At 36.7% G+C, this 13,970-nt stretch overlaps 1 protein-coding gene across 4 annotated transcripts in view; it reads left to right on the top strand.

Moving 5' to 3' along the window:
- Nucleotides 1-13,970, top strand: part of tbc1d32 (TBC1 domain family, member 32) — a 48,624-nt gene that overhangs the window by 2,068 nt on the left and 32,586 nt on the right. For all 4 annotated transcript variants that reach the window (XM_026319071.1, XM_026319069.1, XM_026319070.1 and 1 more), the window contains exons 6-22: nt 22-93; nt 501-626; nt 923-1,001; nt 1,099-1,202; nt 1,301-1,362; nt 1,705-1,855; nt 2,026-2,085; nt 2,832-2,931; nt 4,605-4,742; nt 5,632-5,712; nt 6,755-6,897; nt 7,181-7,308; nt 8,085-8,286; nt 9,878-9,957; nt 10,609-10,747; nt 12,353-12,440; nt 12,982-13,100. In XM_026319071.1, the coding sequence (XP_026174856.1) occupies nt 22-93; nt 501-626; nt 923-1,001; nt 1,099-1,202; nt 1,301-1,362; nt 1,705-1,855; nt 2,026-2,085; nt 2,832-2,931; nt 4,605-4,742; nt 5,632-5,712; nt 6,755-6,897; nt 7,181-7,308; nt 8,085-8,286; nt 9,878-9,957; nt 10,609-10,747; nt 12,353-12,440; nt 12,982-13,100 (1,872 nt within the window). The remainder of the gene's footprint in view (nt 1-21; nt 94-500; nt 627-922; nt 1,002-1,098; nt 1,203-1,300; nt 1,363-1,704; nt 1,856-2,025; nt 2,086-2,831; nt 2,932-4,604; nt 4,743-5,631; nt 5,713-6,754; nt 6,898-7,180; nt 7,309-8,084; nt 8,287-9,877; nt 9,958-10,608; nt 10,748-12,352; nt 12,441-12,981; nt 13,101-13,970) is intronic.

Genomic DNA, 13,970 nt, shown 5'->3' with positions numbered 1-13,970 from the left:
TTGTTTCATCTCTTTCTTTAGAGTTATGCATTCATCAGACAAGAGCAGCTGCAAATCTTGGCTGAAAAGCTTGACTCCAGTAGGTCCAAAGAGGTATCGGTATCGTTTCCATAGAAAAGCTGAGCTATCATCAGATGATTTACAGAATTAAAATGAGGAACAAAAGACATTTGGGGAATAGTTTTATCTGACTTCCCTCTTTTTCATTTTTCTACTGAATATCAGGGCTCTAAAATTAAAATTTGAAAAATCACTTTGGCTGAACAGTCTACTACCAGTAAACATTAGCCTAATAATCAGACTGAATTGCATTTCTTTGGTATTTTTAAGGGTGAGTCTACAAAACTGGCTACCTACTATCATTATTAATCCTGAATCAAATCTCTGATCATTTCACCACCTGGTGGAAATTGCTGTCATGAGGTTTGGAGACACTGCTACAGTGCAGATGGCAATGTGCTTAACACTGTTCAGGTAAAGTTGTGTAACTCTGTATTTAGGTACGTTGGGAAGCCCTGCAGGCTCTGTGCTGTGCCCCTCCGTCTGACGTGCTCAGCTGTGAGAGCTGGAGCAGTCTGCGCAGGAATCTCTGTGCAGCACTGACTGAACCTGACCCAAACCTCAGTGTGAGTCCTGAGCAGCTAGTAGCAATGAATGTTTTGTGCATTTACAAATGAATCAATAATAAACATCACTTAGCACACCAAATATGAGGGAAAAAAACAGTTTGACAGACTAGCTTGGTAGCAAAGATGCAAACTATTTTTAGTTTTCTATTGAATTTACTTATCTATTTTGATATAATCTTGTTTCAATTTCCTCTCACTATATTTTCCTAATTTAAAATGTACATATCCTTGATTGATTACATGTTTTTTTTGGTGTTACCTGACAACTTATGCTTCTCTATCTTGCCTCCTAGGATAATGTACTACAGTTCTTTGCTAAAAGCTTTTCCTCCTCTCCTTTCAATGTGACACGAGAGATCTACACCAGTTTGGGTAGGATGTTGTCAGCTTACATTAAGCCAGCTAAATCATTTCCCACTTAATGTAATGTGTGGTGTGGAAAAACTGTAAAAAACTTTGCCCTTTTCAGCTAAAAGTGTGCAGTCAAGTTTTCTGACTCACAAGTTGAGATTCCCAACAGACTCAGTTGCCATTGACATTTACAGACCAGAGATCAGTCGTCTTCTCAAACAGGTACAGCATCTCATCTTTTACAACATGTGGAGTGTATCGCTATAAACAGACATTGTAGTTTGTATATTATGTTTTTTTTTTTCTCTCCTTTGACTAAGATTCGATTGATGAATGACTTTCAAAGGGAAGTGACAACCTTTTGGATTCGCCATCCAGAGAAGTAAGTTTTTGTAGCTACAAAGAATTTAGGGATGGTATTTTTTTTTTAAATTATTATTTTATTTCCATCTTTGTCCCCACATCTGTCATTTTCTATCCCAACTGTTACACCTTGAATCATGATAAAATGTGATTTAGAATAAAATGCTGCAATTTATCAATAATAATTGGTGCAATGTTTATGTCTCATGGTCCTACAAATGTAAGTTGTCTTAAGTGTACAATGTTTTCTCTATGGTTTATTATAGCCCAAATGTATGCTACTAAACTTTTCTTAATGTATGGAGTATTCATATATGTTTACTCCTTTTCTTTTGGACTTGTTCTTTTTACTGTGCTTTAGGTATATGGAGGAGGTTATAGAGTGCACTTTCTCTTTGTTGTCCCACCACCATGAATATGGATCAACCTCACCAGGGACAGAAAAATTCTTAGAACCAATTCACTTACTGGCCTTACTGGATATCAAAGCTATCTGGTTCAAAAAGTGGATGGTATGTATTGCAACTGAACAGCTGTTGTTGGTTTCTGCAAAATAACTGTTTGTATAAACTAATGTTTAAGTTTAATTATGTGTATATCATCTCTTTTGCTCACATTGCACTCTCTCATATAGTCTTTTGTGTGTTTTCTTTTTTGGTCTTTCTGCCTCACCCTCTTTCAGCATGGGTACTACAGCAGGACTGTGGTTCTCAGACTCCTAGAGAAAAAATACAAGTGTCTGGTGAGTGATTCACACAATAATCAATATCTCTCACTTATTAAGAGGCACATGAACTAAGGAAATGTAAGAAAATAGAAAACACTCTGCTGGAATGAAAAAAGTACATCTTCTGTGCATTTTATGGTTTAATTTCATGTCTGGTTTTGTACCAAGACATGTGTATTAAGAATCAAACCTGGTTTTGAAAAAGGAAAGTGTTCTCCAAAATATTCAGTGTATTTTTATTTGAGTCCTACAAGGATAGTGTTACTCATGGCCATTTGTTGTAGACATTTCACATAGCCCAGTTCAATGAGGGAGCATTTGAATCAAAGAAACACAATAGTTGAGTGTTACTTTGACATTTAATTTGATAATTGATTATTTAATTTCAAACCGTACTTTCTATTCCAATGTAAGTGAGGATTGCTATGGAATAGGCCCTGAAACCTCAAAGATCCCTGTAATGCAAAGTAACTGTCATGAACTCTTCCAAAACACTCGAAGGCTAAACTACTTTTGCATTGCATTTGCATTATCATTCCCTAAAGTGCTTGGATTTAGCTTAAAATGAATGGTTGTAATGTTAAAGCTCTTGATTAAGAGATTTGATAAGGAGTTTGCAATGCCTGACTGAATTTTTCAGTAACCCTGTTTTTGGCCTATTCATAGCAGCATTCATATTTGGCTCAGCAAATTTTATTCAGCTAATCAAACATTTGCACTAAACACTGCAACATGCACTGTTTATGCCTTTTATTTTTCAGATTGTAGCTGCTCTTCAGCAGTGTATCCAGTATAGTGAATCCTGTGAACACCTAACAAATGAAACAAGTAATCTCCAACCAGAAGAGCAGCAGAACACTGGTAAGTGAAACAATCTAAAAATGTATAATTTCAAGTTTTTGTGTGCTCTCAGGCATATCCAAATATCAGTCTTCACACTGAATCTCACACCGTGATCAACATTAGCACAGTTGCATTAATTCTGATTTAATGTGTCCTGTGAAACAGACCAAAAATAATAGACTCAGAATGAACTACTGTGAAACTCCAATGAGAAAATAATACTTTGTTTGACACCTGTGGGTGTTAAATCTATTTGTACCTAGACTTTTCTGTTATCATTTATTCAGTTTCATAACCATGCACACGCTGTTTCTCAAGACCTTAAAACAGAGAAAAGCCACACAAAAAAAACCACTACAAAGAAAAATCAGATACAAAAAAAGTAAATGTTTTTAGTTCTCTAGCAAAAGGAATAACACAAGGCTTAAAAAGTGAAAGCTCAGAACTGTGTGAGATTAGACACCTGCAAACAAGTATCAATATAAAAATAAGAGAAAAATATTAATTATAGCTGCTTGACAATTTAGTAATGTATAAGTTTGGATACTTGTAAATGTTAGATTCAATCTAATAGGATTTGAAAGTGTTTGGATTTAATAACCTAACTTCAGCCACAGGAACAGTATAACCTGTTCATGCAAGAAAACAGTTGGGAGCAGTTGAAAGCTCAAGAAAAAGCTTGTTAGTTGTTTTGAGTTGAAATTATTTTGCCACACAACTGTTCCTAAGGGCAAGAAAGAACCTTAATGCTTCAGTCTTCAAAAAAAGTTTATGCTCAGCAGTTTGACTTGCTTCAGGCTCTTGAACACATTTTCTTTCTCATCCAAGATGCTTCTTTAATTCTAAGTGATTGGTACAGAGTCCCAGGGATTTAACAATGGTGAGGTTGATTACACCTTGAGGGCTGTTGAAGTCTTGTGTTGTTAGATTCACATGAGTCTGGGTGTTAATAGGTGTTAAACGTCTTTGGTAGGGATGTCAGGACTGCTTTGTAAGTGGTGTTGTAGATCACCCTCTTAGGGTAGTGATTGTTTCTGTTTTGTGGATGGTGTTTTTCCTCTCACTCCATTCTTTTGGGCCATGATAGTGGTATAACATAAGCTGGGAAAAGTGTAATTATAAATTGGCAAGTAAAAGCTTCATATCTAGTTGCATGGAATGTTGGTGTCAGTGTTATCTCCAGTAAGCCAGCTGGCTCCATGAGACAGAACATTTTGACCTTGTCTTGCATGAGTGAATATAATCCAGCTCCCTGCCACTGACACACTCTTGATAAAAGATAGTTTTCTGAGCTGTGCTCCTTTTTGATTTTCTGCCCCAGTCGCTGCAAGCTTTTTTTCAGTTGTCAATTCCATTACAGTAACTTTAGATATGAAATGTCTGTAAAGCCAATGTGTCCACCAGTGTTACAATCATGACGTTCATTTTAAGTATGTCAATATATTTAAATAGGTTTTCTGTTTCCTTCATATTTACTTTATATATAAGCCCTTTACTGTGTCTGTTTTTCTTGTTGCTGGGTCAACCTATCTGAGTTTTAATTTATGTTTGCAAACTTTGAAATAATCTGTCACTTGATGCAGACATTATTTTTGCTTCTCTTCCCCCGTCTCTGAATCAATATTTTTACGTTATGGAAACTGGAAATGTGATTGCAATTTTTTATTTTATTTTATTTTTTTATGTTTCAGTATCAGTGCAGAGAAGTCTCTATTCAAGGAAGGAGCTCGAGTATACCTTCTTTGTCCACTCTGTGTGTGTTCTTGGAAAACTCCTCATGTACACCAATGGAAGAAAGCTCTTTCCCATCAAAGTCAGGAAGCGTAAAGGTCAGATGCTTGACTTTTCTCAACATCTGTCATATCATTTAGCGCACTGTCTAAACTGTAAAGAGCTTAATACTGTATATTGTCAATTTCTGGAAGTTAACTCAAAAGGTTGCTTTGTGCAGATCATCATTTCTCCCTTAGTGCTTTTACAGCAAAGTAATCTCTTATATCTTTATAGCAGATATTAAATTATTAATGTGGGCAGCAGTCAGTTTAGTCATTGTCTCTCCCCCTATAGTTCTTCTGTGCAGTCATTGTTTAAATGATCCCCTCCAAGTGATATTGTTAGTTATGTAACAGCATTTTACCCAGTTTTATTAACCATTAGTCACCCTCGTTGACTCAGCCTTGAGACTGATTACTAATCAAATTACTAATGTTTTATACCAATCATAAAGCTATGCATTGGGTGGAGGCCTGTTGATCAATGTGTCCACACCTTGAAGTGGGCTCCCAGGTCAGGCTCCCACCCATATGTCCCACCACTTCGCCTTTTTTATTTTTTGTTTAGTGTTGTTGATGTAACTGTTACCAACAGACATTTTACAAGACTTGTCCTTTTAAAAATTTGTTTTAATAATTAAAAGCAGTGAATGTTCACATTCACACTTGAGAACCTAGAAAACCACCTGAGAACCTGGTTTGACATTTTTGCTTGCTAAATTCAACAATGAGCAAAATTGTTGAATAATTGTCAGTTAGTTTAGTTGGATATATATATATGCTGTAGATCCCCTTTATAATATAAAATAAATATATTAGCAAATTTGCGCAATATGTTTGATACATTGTGCCGATATCAGCCCATTTTAATATACACTATGCTAAAACATGGAAATATACTGTAATTGGGATTTTTTTTTTTTTTTTTTTTTCATGTGTGTTTCAGATCCTGTTAGCCTGACAGACCTGGTTATCATCCTGATTAACATAATGTACCAACACCCTAGTCCCCACAGTGATACCTCAGGTGGGTCCCACATACTCACACCCAGACATAAACTACACTGAGTTTTTCTTCCCTGGCTTCCTGCTTGGAATCAGGAACTGAGGGAACACAGTGACCCACCCTGTAAGGTGGAACTGAATTCCACAGAAAAAATCTTTTATCTCCTAACATTGGTCTGAGTCACAGTACTATCATTGTCTACTAGATGACCTTGCTTTATTGCTCTGTTCATTCTTTGTCAACTTTGCTGCCAGTGATCAATAGTGTTCCCCCATGTGACTTTCTAGGCGATTGTCTCCTTTGGCTCCTGCAAGGAGTCATGCTGAGCAAGTTACAGATTTGTATTAATATTTTAAGCCTGATTAGGATCACATGTAGCACATGCGTGAGTTTATTTTAAGCAACACCATCCTACTGTATAATGTGATATTAGAAGTAGATACAAAAATGACTAATATTACTGTGATAGAGGTTCGATCCAGTTAGGTTTTCTTCCACAGTCCCAGGCTTGTAGGTTAGGCTAATTTGTGACTCAAAATTCCCCATAGGTGTGAATGTGAGTGTGACTGGTTGTCTCTGTGTGTCAGCCCTGTAATAGACCAGCGATCTGACCAGTGTACCCAACTTCTTGCCTTTTAATTGCCTCTTTGAGGCATGTCCCGAGACCCTTTTTATGTCCCAAAGACACTTGCATGAATCTGTGTCTTGGATCAAATGTATTATTTGCACATACCACAAAATACACAATCACGTTAATTATGTTTATAGATGTTGGAATGTGAAACTTGTAAATCCACATTTCCATTCCACTTAAAATCTTCAGAAATGAAAATGAATCTAACCTGCAGGCATCTCACCCAAAAGAAAAGACAGAAAAAAAGAAAGAAAGAAAAAAGCAGCTACTATGCTTTGCCAAGATTTTATTTCCAAGTTATTGACAGATGGGAAACAAAAAGATGCTGTGTTGTGTATGAATGTAATTCACCTAAATAAAATGCAGACACAGGAGTAAACACATGGTAATTCAACTGCCTAAAGTTATTATTTATCTATGTGTTTTCAGACTCCTTGTCACCCAGCAGACTGGTAATGGAGGTGCTGTGGACGCTCTGTGAGAGGACAGAGAGTGCTGCAGAGTGTCTCTACCAGTCTCCTGTCATTGAGACACTACTGGTTCCTGTTATAGCTCTGCTTAATGATCAGCAGGTCAAAGACACACAATTACACACAAATGTTTGCATAATTCACACAACATATTAGTTTGCACATACTGTACATACCACGAATATGATGTCTACATCCCAGTGTTTGTTTCAATCCTATAAGGAGATACACTTGTAGCTGTTGCTCTCAAACTTTTTAAAATTATAGAAGGATTGTTTATGAATATATTATAGCTTTGTTTTCTTAATTTTTAGTATATACTCAACTGTCTATGGGGTTTCCAGTTGTTTCTGAAGCTGTTGGTTTCTCTGTTGTTGGTTTGCAGGTCAATTTAAAGACACCTGCAGCAACACTGACTCTCATTGCTGATGTTCTGGCTCGTATTGCAAACACTGACAGAGGGTTAGCTCTCTTTTTAAACAAGAAAAATCTGGTTATGGACTACAATGACAGGTAAGATGGTATCAATGAATTGTGATTATAATTAATGATGGTAATGAATGAATTACATTTCTTTGATTGTTCTTGAAGAGTTTAATAGAGATGTATGTTTGCGTAATCAGTTTCTCTGGTTCTGGAGGAACCCTGACAGCAGATTAGATCTGATGTCTGCCAATCACTGTGTCATAACATCTTTTGCTAAACCCTAAAAAATATGGTTTGCTAAAGCCAGTCAGGGTCACAACATAGTCTGGCGTTTTATTTTAATTGCCTGACCAAGATAAGGACCTCAGCCAGGTCAACTGCCTGTTGTTGTGAAACTGAAATAACACCTCAGGGCTGACAGCAGATTTGTGTATTAAGTTTTGGCTATTTTTGTTGGTACACTAGGGATTCCAATCTGTATTCCATCCGTTTAATCCATCCATCTATCTGCGGGCTATCCTGTTGAGAGTTTCAGGGGTTAGAGCTAGTTGTATTTTATTAGTCAATGGATTAAGAAGGTCCAGACTGTTAAAAATTGTGGTTTTAATAAATTCAAATAAAATGCAGTTATGTCACTTACACAAATAAAAGAAAGTGGCGTACTGCACTGTCTTTTACATTTTCAACAACACTAACCAACCAGGGAGTGAAAACACACGTAAGTCATAACCACAGAAACAGTCAATGAGAGAGACAGATTAGGATCAGAATTATATTGTCCTTGATACACCTTATTTTACAATTTTTGTAGCAAACAACACATATTAACCTTTTCCTTTGTCTGTTATCTCTTTTCTCTGCAGAACCTTTGCTGCTCATGTTATTGTACAGTTTACCCTGAGGCTGCTGGATAAGGAGCTGTCATCCTTAAGTGAATCTGACACATCCCATGCATTATGTGGGGCTTTTATATTTGTCTGTAGGCAGATATACAACACCTGTGAGGGTTTGCAGGTCCTCCGACCGTATGGCCTGCACAAGGCTGTAGCTGCTGCATGGAAAAAGGTACATACACTTAAAGTCTATGAAGAGATCAACACTTATTCCAATGAGGACACACTATGACTGGAATTTGTAGCTACTTTGTTTATTGTTGTGTTAGCGGTGCGTGCAGTTAATAAGCTTTATGTCTGGTTTTGAGTGGTTAAAGAACAATCTGGAAAAACGACCTCAGTTGTTTCTGTTGCATTCTTGGAATGCAATGCTCAACTAACCTGCCCAAACAGCAAAAAATATATTAGTAAAACTTTGTTTTTGGAATAGCTTTTTTTTCTGGAACATATCATGGATGGGTGTTCATGTCTAATGATCAGTTTCCCTGTCTAGAATACTCCTGTCATGTTTCATTTGCCTGATGAATGCAGTCTTCTCTTGTTAGTCATTCACCACAACAAGTATAATAAATGCAGTTTCTAGCAAAAGGGGGGAATTAACTAACCATTGTAATCTGCATAATTTGGTTTTGCTCAATACCTTTACTAATACAGTTTGTAGTGGCAAAAGTTAGATAAATAAAATCAGTTGAATTTGCAACCAACTACTACTTCTGGTACAGGAAGATTTGATAGACACTGCTTTTACTAAGTATGAGACATTATCATCTCAGTTGTAGATTTTTGTATAGAGTACAAAATATAGTATAGATTAGAGTATAGCCTGCAGTTCTACCTCACATCTTATCCTTTTGCTGACCAAACTTCCATGTTGAAAAATAACTTCTAGGGGATGTCATTGAAATATTTTCCTGCAGGCTTCCTCTACTCATGTCCTCCTAAATATACACAATATTAATTTTTAGCCTGCACGTACTACCCTGATGCACACTGGGTGTATTATGTTGTCTCAAATCCAAGTCATTCATTTCATTTGGATCAGACAGTATAACTACAATACTGATTTCAGTCCGCCCATTGTTTGGCCTGTAATGTTTGTGGAACTGACCTAAAAAAGACATGGTTTTAAGATACTAGACAGGGGATAAAAACAGTTACCAGTTAATGTTTTGATTGGTTAGATTTCCACTGTTTCAGATGAAGCTATAAGATGTGTAAACATTTCTCTTAATATTATAGTTTTATTGTCCTCAAAAAGTAAATTCTTTTCCACAGTGGATGCACAAATATAAGCAAACAGAACATACAGAATTACAGAAAAGTAACATTCTGCACACCACAGACCTATTTTCCTCAGGATGGATTACTTGTTTAAAAGTTGTATGAGTGTGGGGACAAAGCTCTTGCTAAAATGGGCCTTTCGACACAAAGATAATCTATACCCGTGGCCAGAGGAAAAGAGCTTGACGTGATGGTAGAGTGGATGATCAACGTCCTGTGTGATTACACATACTTTACAAAAGTTAAATGTAAACTACAATAAAGCAATTTACAGTATAAGAAAGTCACACAATAGAAACAGCAAGGTTAAACAAGTTATAAAAATAAAATACAACTGTGTTCCAGACTTATTATATACATTGCAATCTTAAATTGTCTGAAGTAACTGAATAATTTTGGTGAATAACTTCCAGTATGCCACCACATTCATACAATCATACTGATTAAAATATAACTAGTACATTTACCATCTGTATTTCTAGGCCAGTTCCTTGTCTGAAAGGGTTCCAACCCCAGTTCCTGGAGCTGCTCCCAGAGCATCCACCCAGGAATTACAGGACATGTGAGGCTACATACACACACACACACACACAAGCAAACAAACCCAATTTCAATACTTGATTTCATTGTCTGAAATTAAAATTGAATTATCATATTGCAAGTATTACAAAAGGCCTCTGCATGTGTACATTTCCACACAGATTTGTTTTCAATCCATTGACTTAACCCAGTGAATTTACCCACTGCTGCAGAGAGAAAAAAATTGACTTGTTTGTATTATACAAATTATGCTCTTGTTCACTGGTAACACCTATAAGACAAGTACTACTAAAATATTGTATAGAGCAAACTACTGTATGTGCAGTGGATTCTAGATGACTTGAATGAGATCTCAGAAGCAGTGGGGAAGCTGATTTCCAGAAGGCAATAAAATAAATTTTAACCTTTTCCTATAGTAACAGGTAGAATGACCTCCCATATCTTAGCGATGTAGCACCTTCATTAATGGCACACTGCCTGTAATTAAAAAAAATGACTGCAAAAGAAAGGGAAGGATGTGACTACAAATATTTAAGTAAAACATTTCTCGTTATGTAGAACTACCTTTACTGCCTGTACATCACTTAAATTTCTCTGATTGTGTTTCTCACACTGCGATTGTTTTGTTCTGAAGCTTTTTCTCTTTTTTTTTTTTTTTCTGAATTTGGAATAGGCTCCTCTGGGAGGAGACATTATTGGACAGTCTATTGAACTTTGTTGCAACTCCTAAAGGGCTGCTGTTGCTCCAGCAAACAGGCGCTATTAATGAATGCATCTCCTACATGTTCTCTCGTTTTACTAAAAAACTACAGGTAATATCAAACACTACTCTAAAATGCTACAAAGTAAAATTGTGGTTATCGGTTTGATCCTTATCTTCTTTGCCTTTTCCATCATAAAAGAATAATATCATTAAAATTTTGTCAGAACTCCACCACCTTTTATTTTTGTATATCTACTTTGATGGGTGGGCCATTGTCAAGGCATTCATATTCTTCACCACCTAGTTTACAATTCCCAACCCATTCAGTGACAACTTCACAGCTGATGAGCTACTATTGAGAAACTCCAGGTGGTGCCAGTGTCATTTAGTTTTTAGAGCACTGATTGTAGGTTTCAATTTAGAATGAAAGGTTTTCAGACAAATGCTTCTTAACACCTTTATAGTAATGAAACAGTGTGACTTTTACAAAGCAGTGGACATTAGAGTAGAATAAGCACAGATACTGACAAAGTTTGATGATACTGTTTCATCATCTTTATTGAAGCCCTGAAAGAATTAAGTTTGGCAGCGGCTCGATTTAATCCTTCTCGATGCTATCAATGTGCCAAAGTAATCTTAAGTCATTATTTGCCACATTAACTTGAGTTGCTGTAGGCCAGCATCACTGCCATAGCAAGATTAAGAAAGTCAATCGTCTCACACATTAAACAGATTTATTTACAGAGTTTAAATGCAAAGTTACAATTTGGTTTGAGAAACACACCTTTGGCAATAGGTCATAGGTTATTGTGAGTATACATAGAAGATTCTTAAATGTTATCACTGTCAAAGAGGAAGAAAATGTAACCATCAGACCCTAGAAAAACCCATGAAAATTTAATTCAGAATTCAAAATGTACATATTCAAATTTACATGAACAGTTTTCTGCTTTTTGCAGAAATAATCACAGGATTCATGTTTGTATGTACCGGCGTTTTAAAACATGTTTTCTGCACAAACTTAATTGAACAATAAAATATTAATGCATGTAATATTTCTAGGGTTTGTATTCCACAATGGCCCATCCAGCAACATAATCTATCTTAAAAAGCTTTTTGTCTGTTGCCGTGTCTTATCGGTGACCCTAATTCATTCTGCCAAAGATGTGGTAATTTGTTGTTCTTGCGCCTATACTCAAGGCCAGGCATTTTCTGATGACTATTTAATATTCACTAGTAGCCTGGAGGGTTGTTACATGCTGCTACTAGCTTTAATTTATTAATCTTTGAACTATACATATGCTTTACATACATAGTATATGATTCACATTGTAAATACACAACATAGTCTTACTGTAGACTCTGGCTAATTCCCTAAGGACTTTATTGCCATGGTTTATGCTCTCCTGTAATTGCTTGCTTTGTTTGGCATTTCACTTTGTGATTACATTTTTTTAGTTGTTGCATTGTTGTAAGTAATAAGGGCCCGATACTCAAAAATCAAATTCAGATTTAATTTATCACATCATCAAACTAAATTATGAACAGAAGTGTATTTACAGGATTCTAGCCAATGTCATAGCAGTCTTTGCTCACTGAATCACAAATTCCAAATTTACAGTTGTCCTGCTGTGTTTTGTTTAGCTACTTTATACTTCCTTTATATTATATACATTTTTGATTTTTGATTGGTTTCTGTGTGTATGTTCTGTAGGTGAGTCGCTGTGAGAAGTTTGGATATGGGGTGATGGTGACGCAGGTGGCAGCAACTGCACCAGGGGTGGTGGCATTGCACAGTTCAGGTACTAATGCACTTCTAACCAAACACAAACACTTGCTAGCTGTAATGCTTACGGCTTGTACACTAAGTTGTTGTTGTTATCTAGTTGACAACACACTCACATGCACATCTATGGGCACCTTAGTCACCAGTTAACCTAAACCTAACCTGCAAGTCTTTGATCTGTGAAACGACACTGGAGAAGGAGAGTACCTGGAGAAAACTCGCACAGACACAGGGAGAACATGCAAACGCCACACAGAAAGGCCCCATATTGAACCCATAACCTTGCTGCTAAGATGAGAAAGTACTAACCAGTGTATCACTGTGCTACTGGATGTGGACCATTTGTTCAGCTTTGTTTCCCTGCTTTCCCCCATTTGTTCTTTGTTTCAGTATTGTAATAGTTGTACATAACAGTAACAGTTTCAATATTTAAATTTTCCTTTTTTCAAACGAGGTCTTACAAGTGCAAGCCCACAAGTCACATTTTGTATGTTAATGTAGGATTTCTCTATACAAATCCAACTCAGTCCCTCTTCCTCAATGTTACTGTGTTGCAGGTTTTGTCCAGGCAGTGGTGATCGAGCTGTGGTCAACTCTAGAGTGTGGAAGTGAAGATGTCAGGGTGGTTCGTCCCAAACCAACACCAATGGACCCAATAGACAGGAGCTGCCTGAAGGTACGATATGTGAAAGAGAAATAAAGAGAACTACTATTTTACACTAGAGTGTATATCTTGAATTGATTGAGCTTGTTGTATTTTAAGTAAAGAACAGTCTGTGTTTCCTCCTTACGTGTGGCTGCATTTTTAGATTTAACACAAGTTTTCACAAATTTTTTGGACTAGGACAGACTTAACGTGTCATATTTCATTCAACCTCTAATACTGTGTATGCATGTTTGTATGCACGTCTTACTATGGCTGCGAGACACGTTATACTCCAATACCATTCAAATTATGGCCTTGTGAGGACATTTTAGTCAGTCCTCACAACTTCTAAAGGTATTCATGTGGGTTAACACTTGGTTTTAGGGTCAGGGTTATAATTAGGTTTAGGTTAGGGTTACGGTTAGGCATTTAGTTGTGACTGTGGTTAGAGTGACGCAAATGTCCTCACAACTATATTGAGACATGACTGTGTGCGCGCATGTGTGTGTTCGCCTCTGACGGGAGCCAAGTCTTCCCTCAGTGAAACTAGCCAAGTGAATATGGACAGCCAGCGATGTGCAAACTGTACCTTGGAAAAGGTGACTTTGAGTCCCGTCTCATCAGTCGGTCAGCTGCCAGATTACATTCATACACTCTCAGACCCTCCAGTCCATCCTAACCTGCACATGACAACAGAGACTCACAGCTGAGTGTGTGTTTGACATCCTCAAGAATAAGCAAGCCAAATATGTAGTACAGACATAGGACACATTCAGTTTGAATCAGTAGCATTTTTACTTATTTAAGGGTTAAATATATTAAATATAGATTGGTTAAATATTGTGTGTTGGATTTATTTTTGTGTTGGAAAGCACTAAAGAGACAGACAATTACATATAT

The sequence above is a fragment of the Mastacembelus armatus genome, chromosome 24 (assembly GCF_900324485.2).
Source record: "Mastacembelus armatus chromosome 24, fMasArm1.2, whole genome shotgun sequence".
Classification (NCBI taxonomy): domain Eukaryota; kingdom Metazoa; phylum Chordata; class Actinopteri; order Synbranchiformes; family Mastacembelidae; genus Mastacembelus; species Mastacembelus armatus.
The sequence above is the reverse complement of the archived record's forward strand: the minus strand, read 5'-3'. Positions and strand labels throughout refer to the sequence as shown.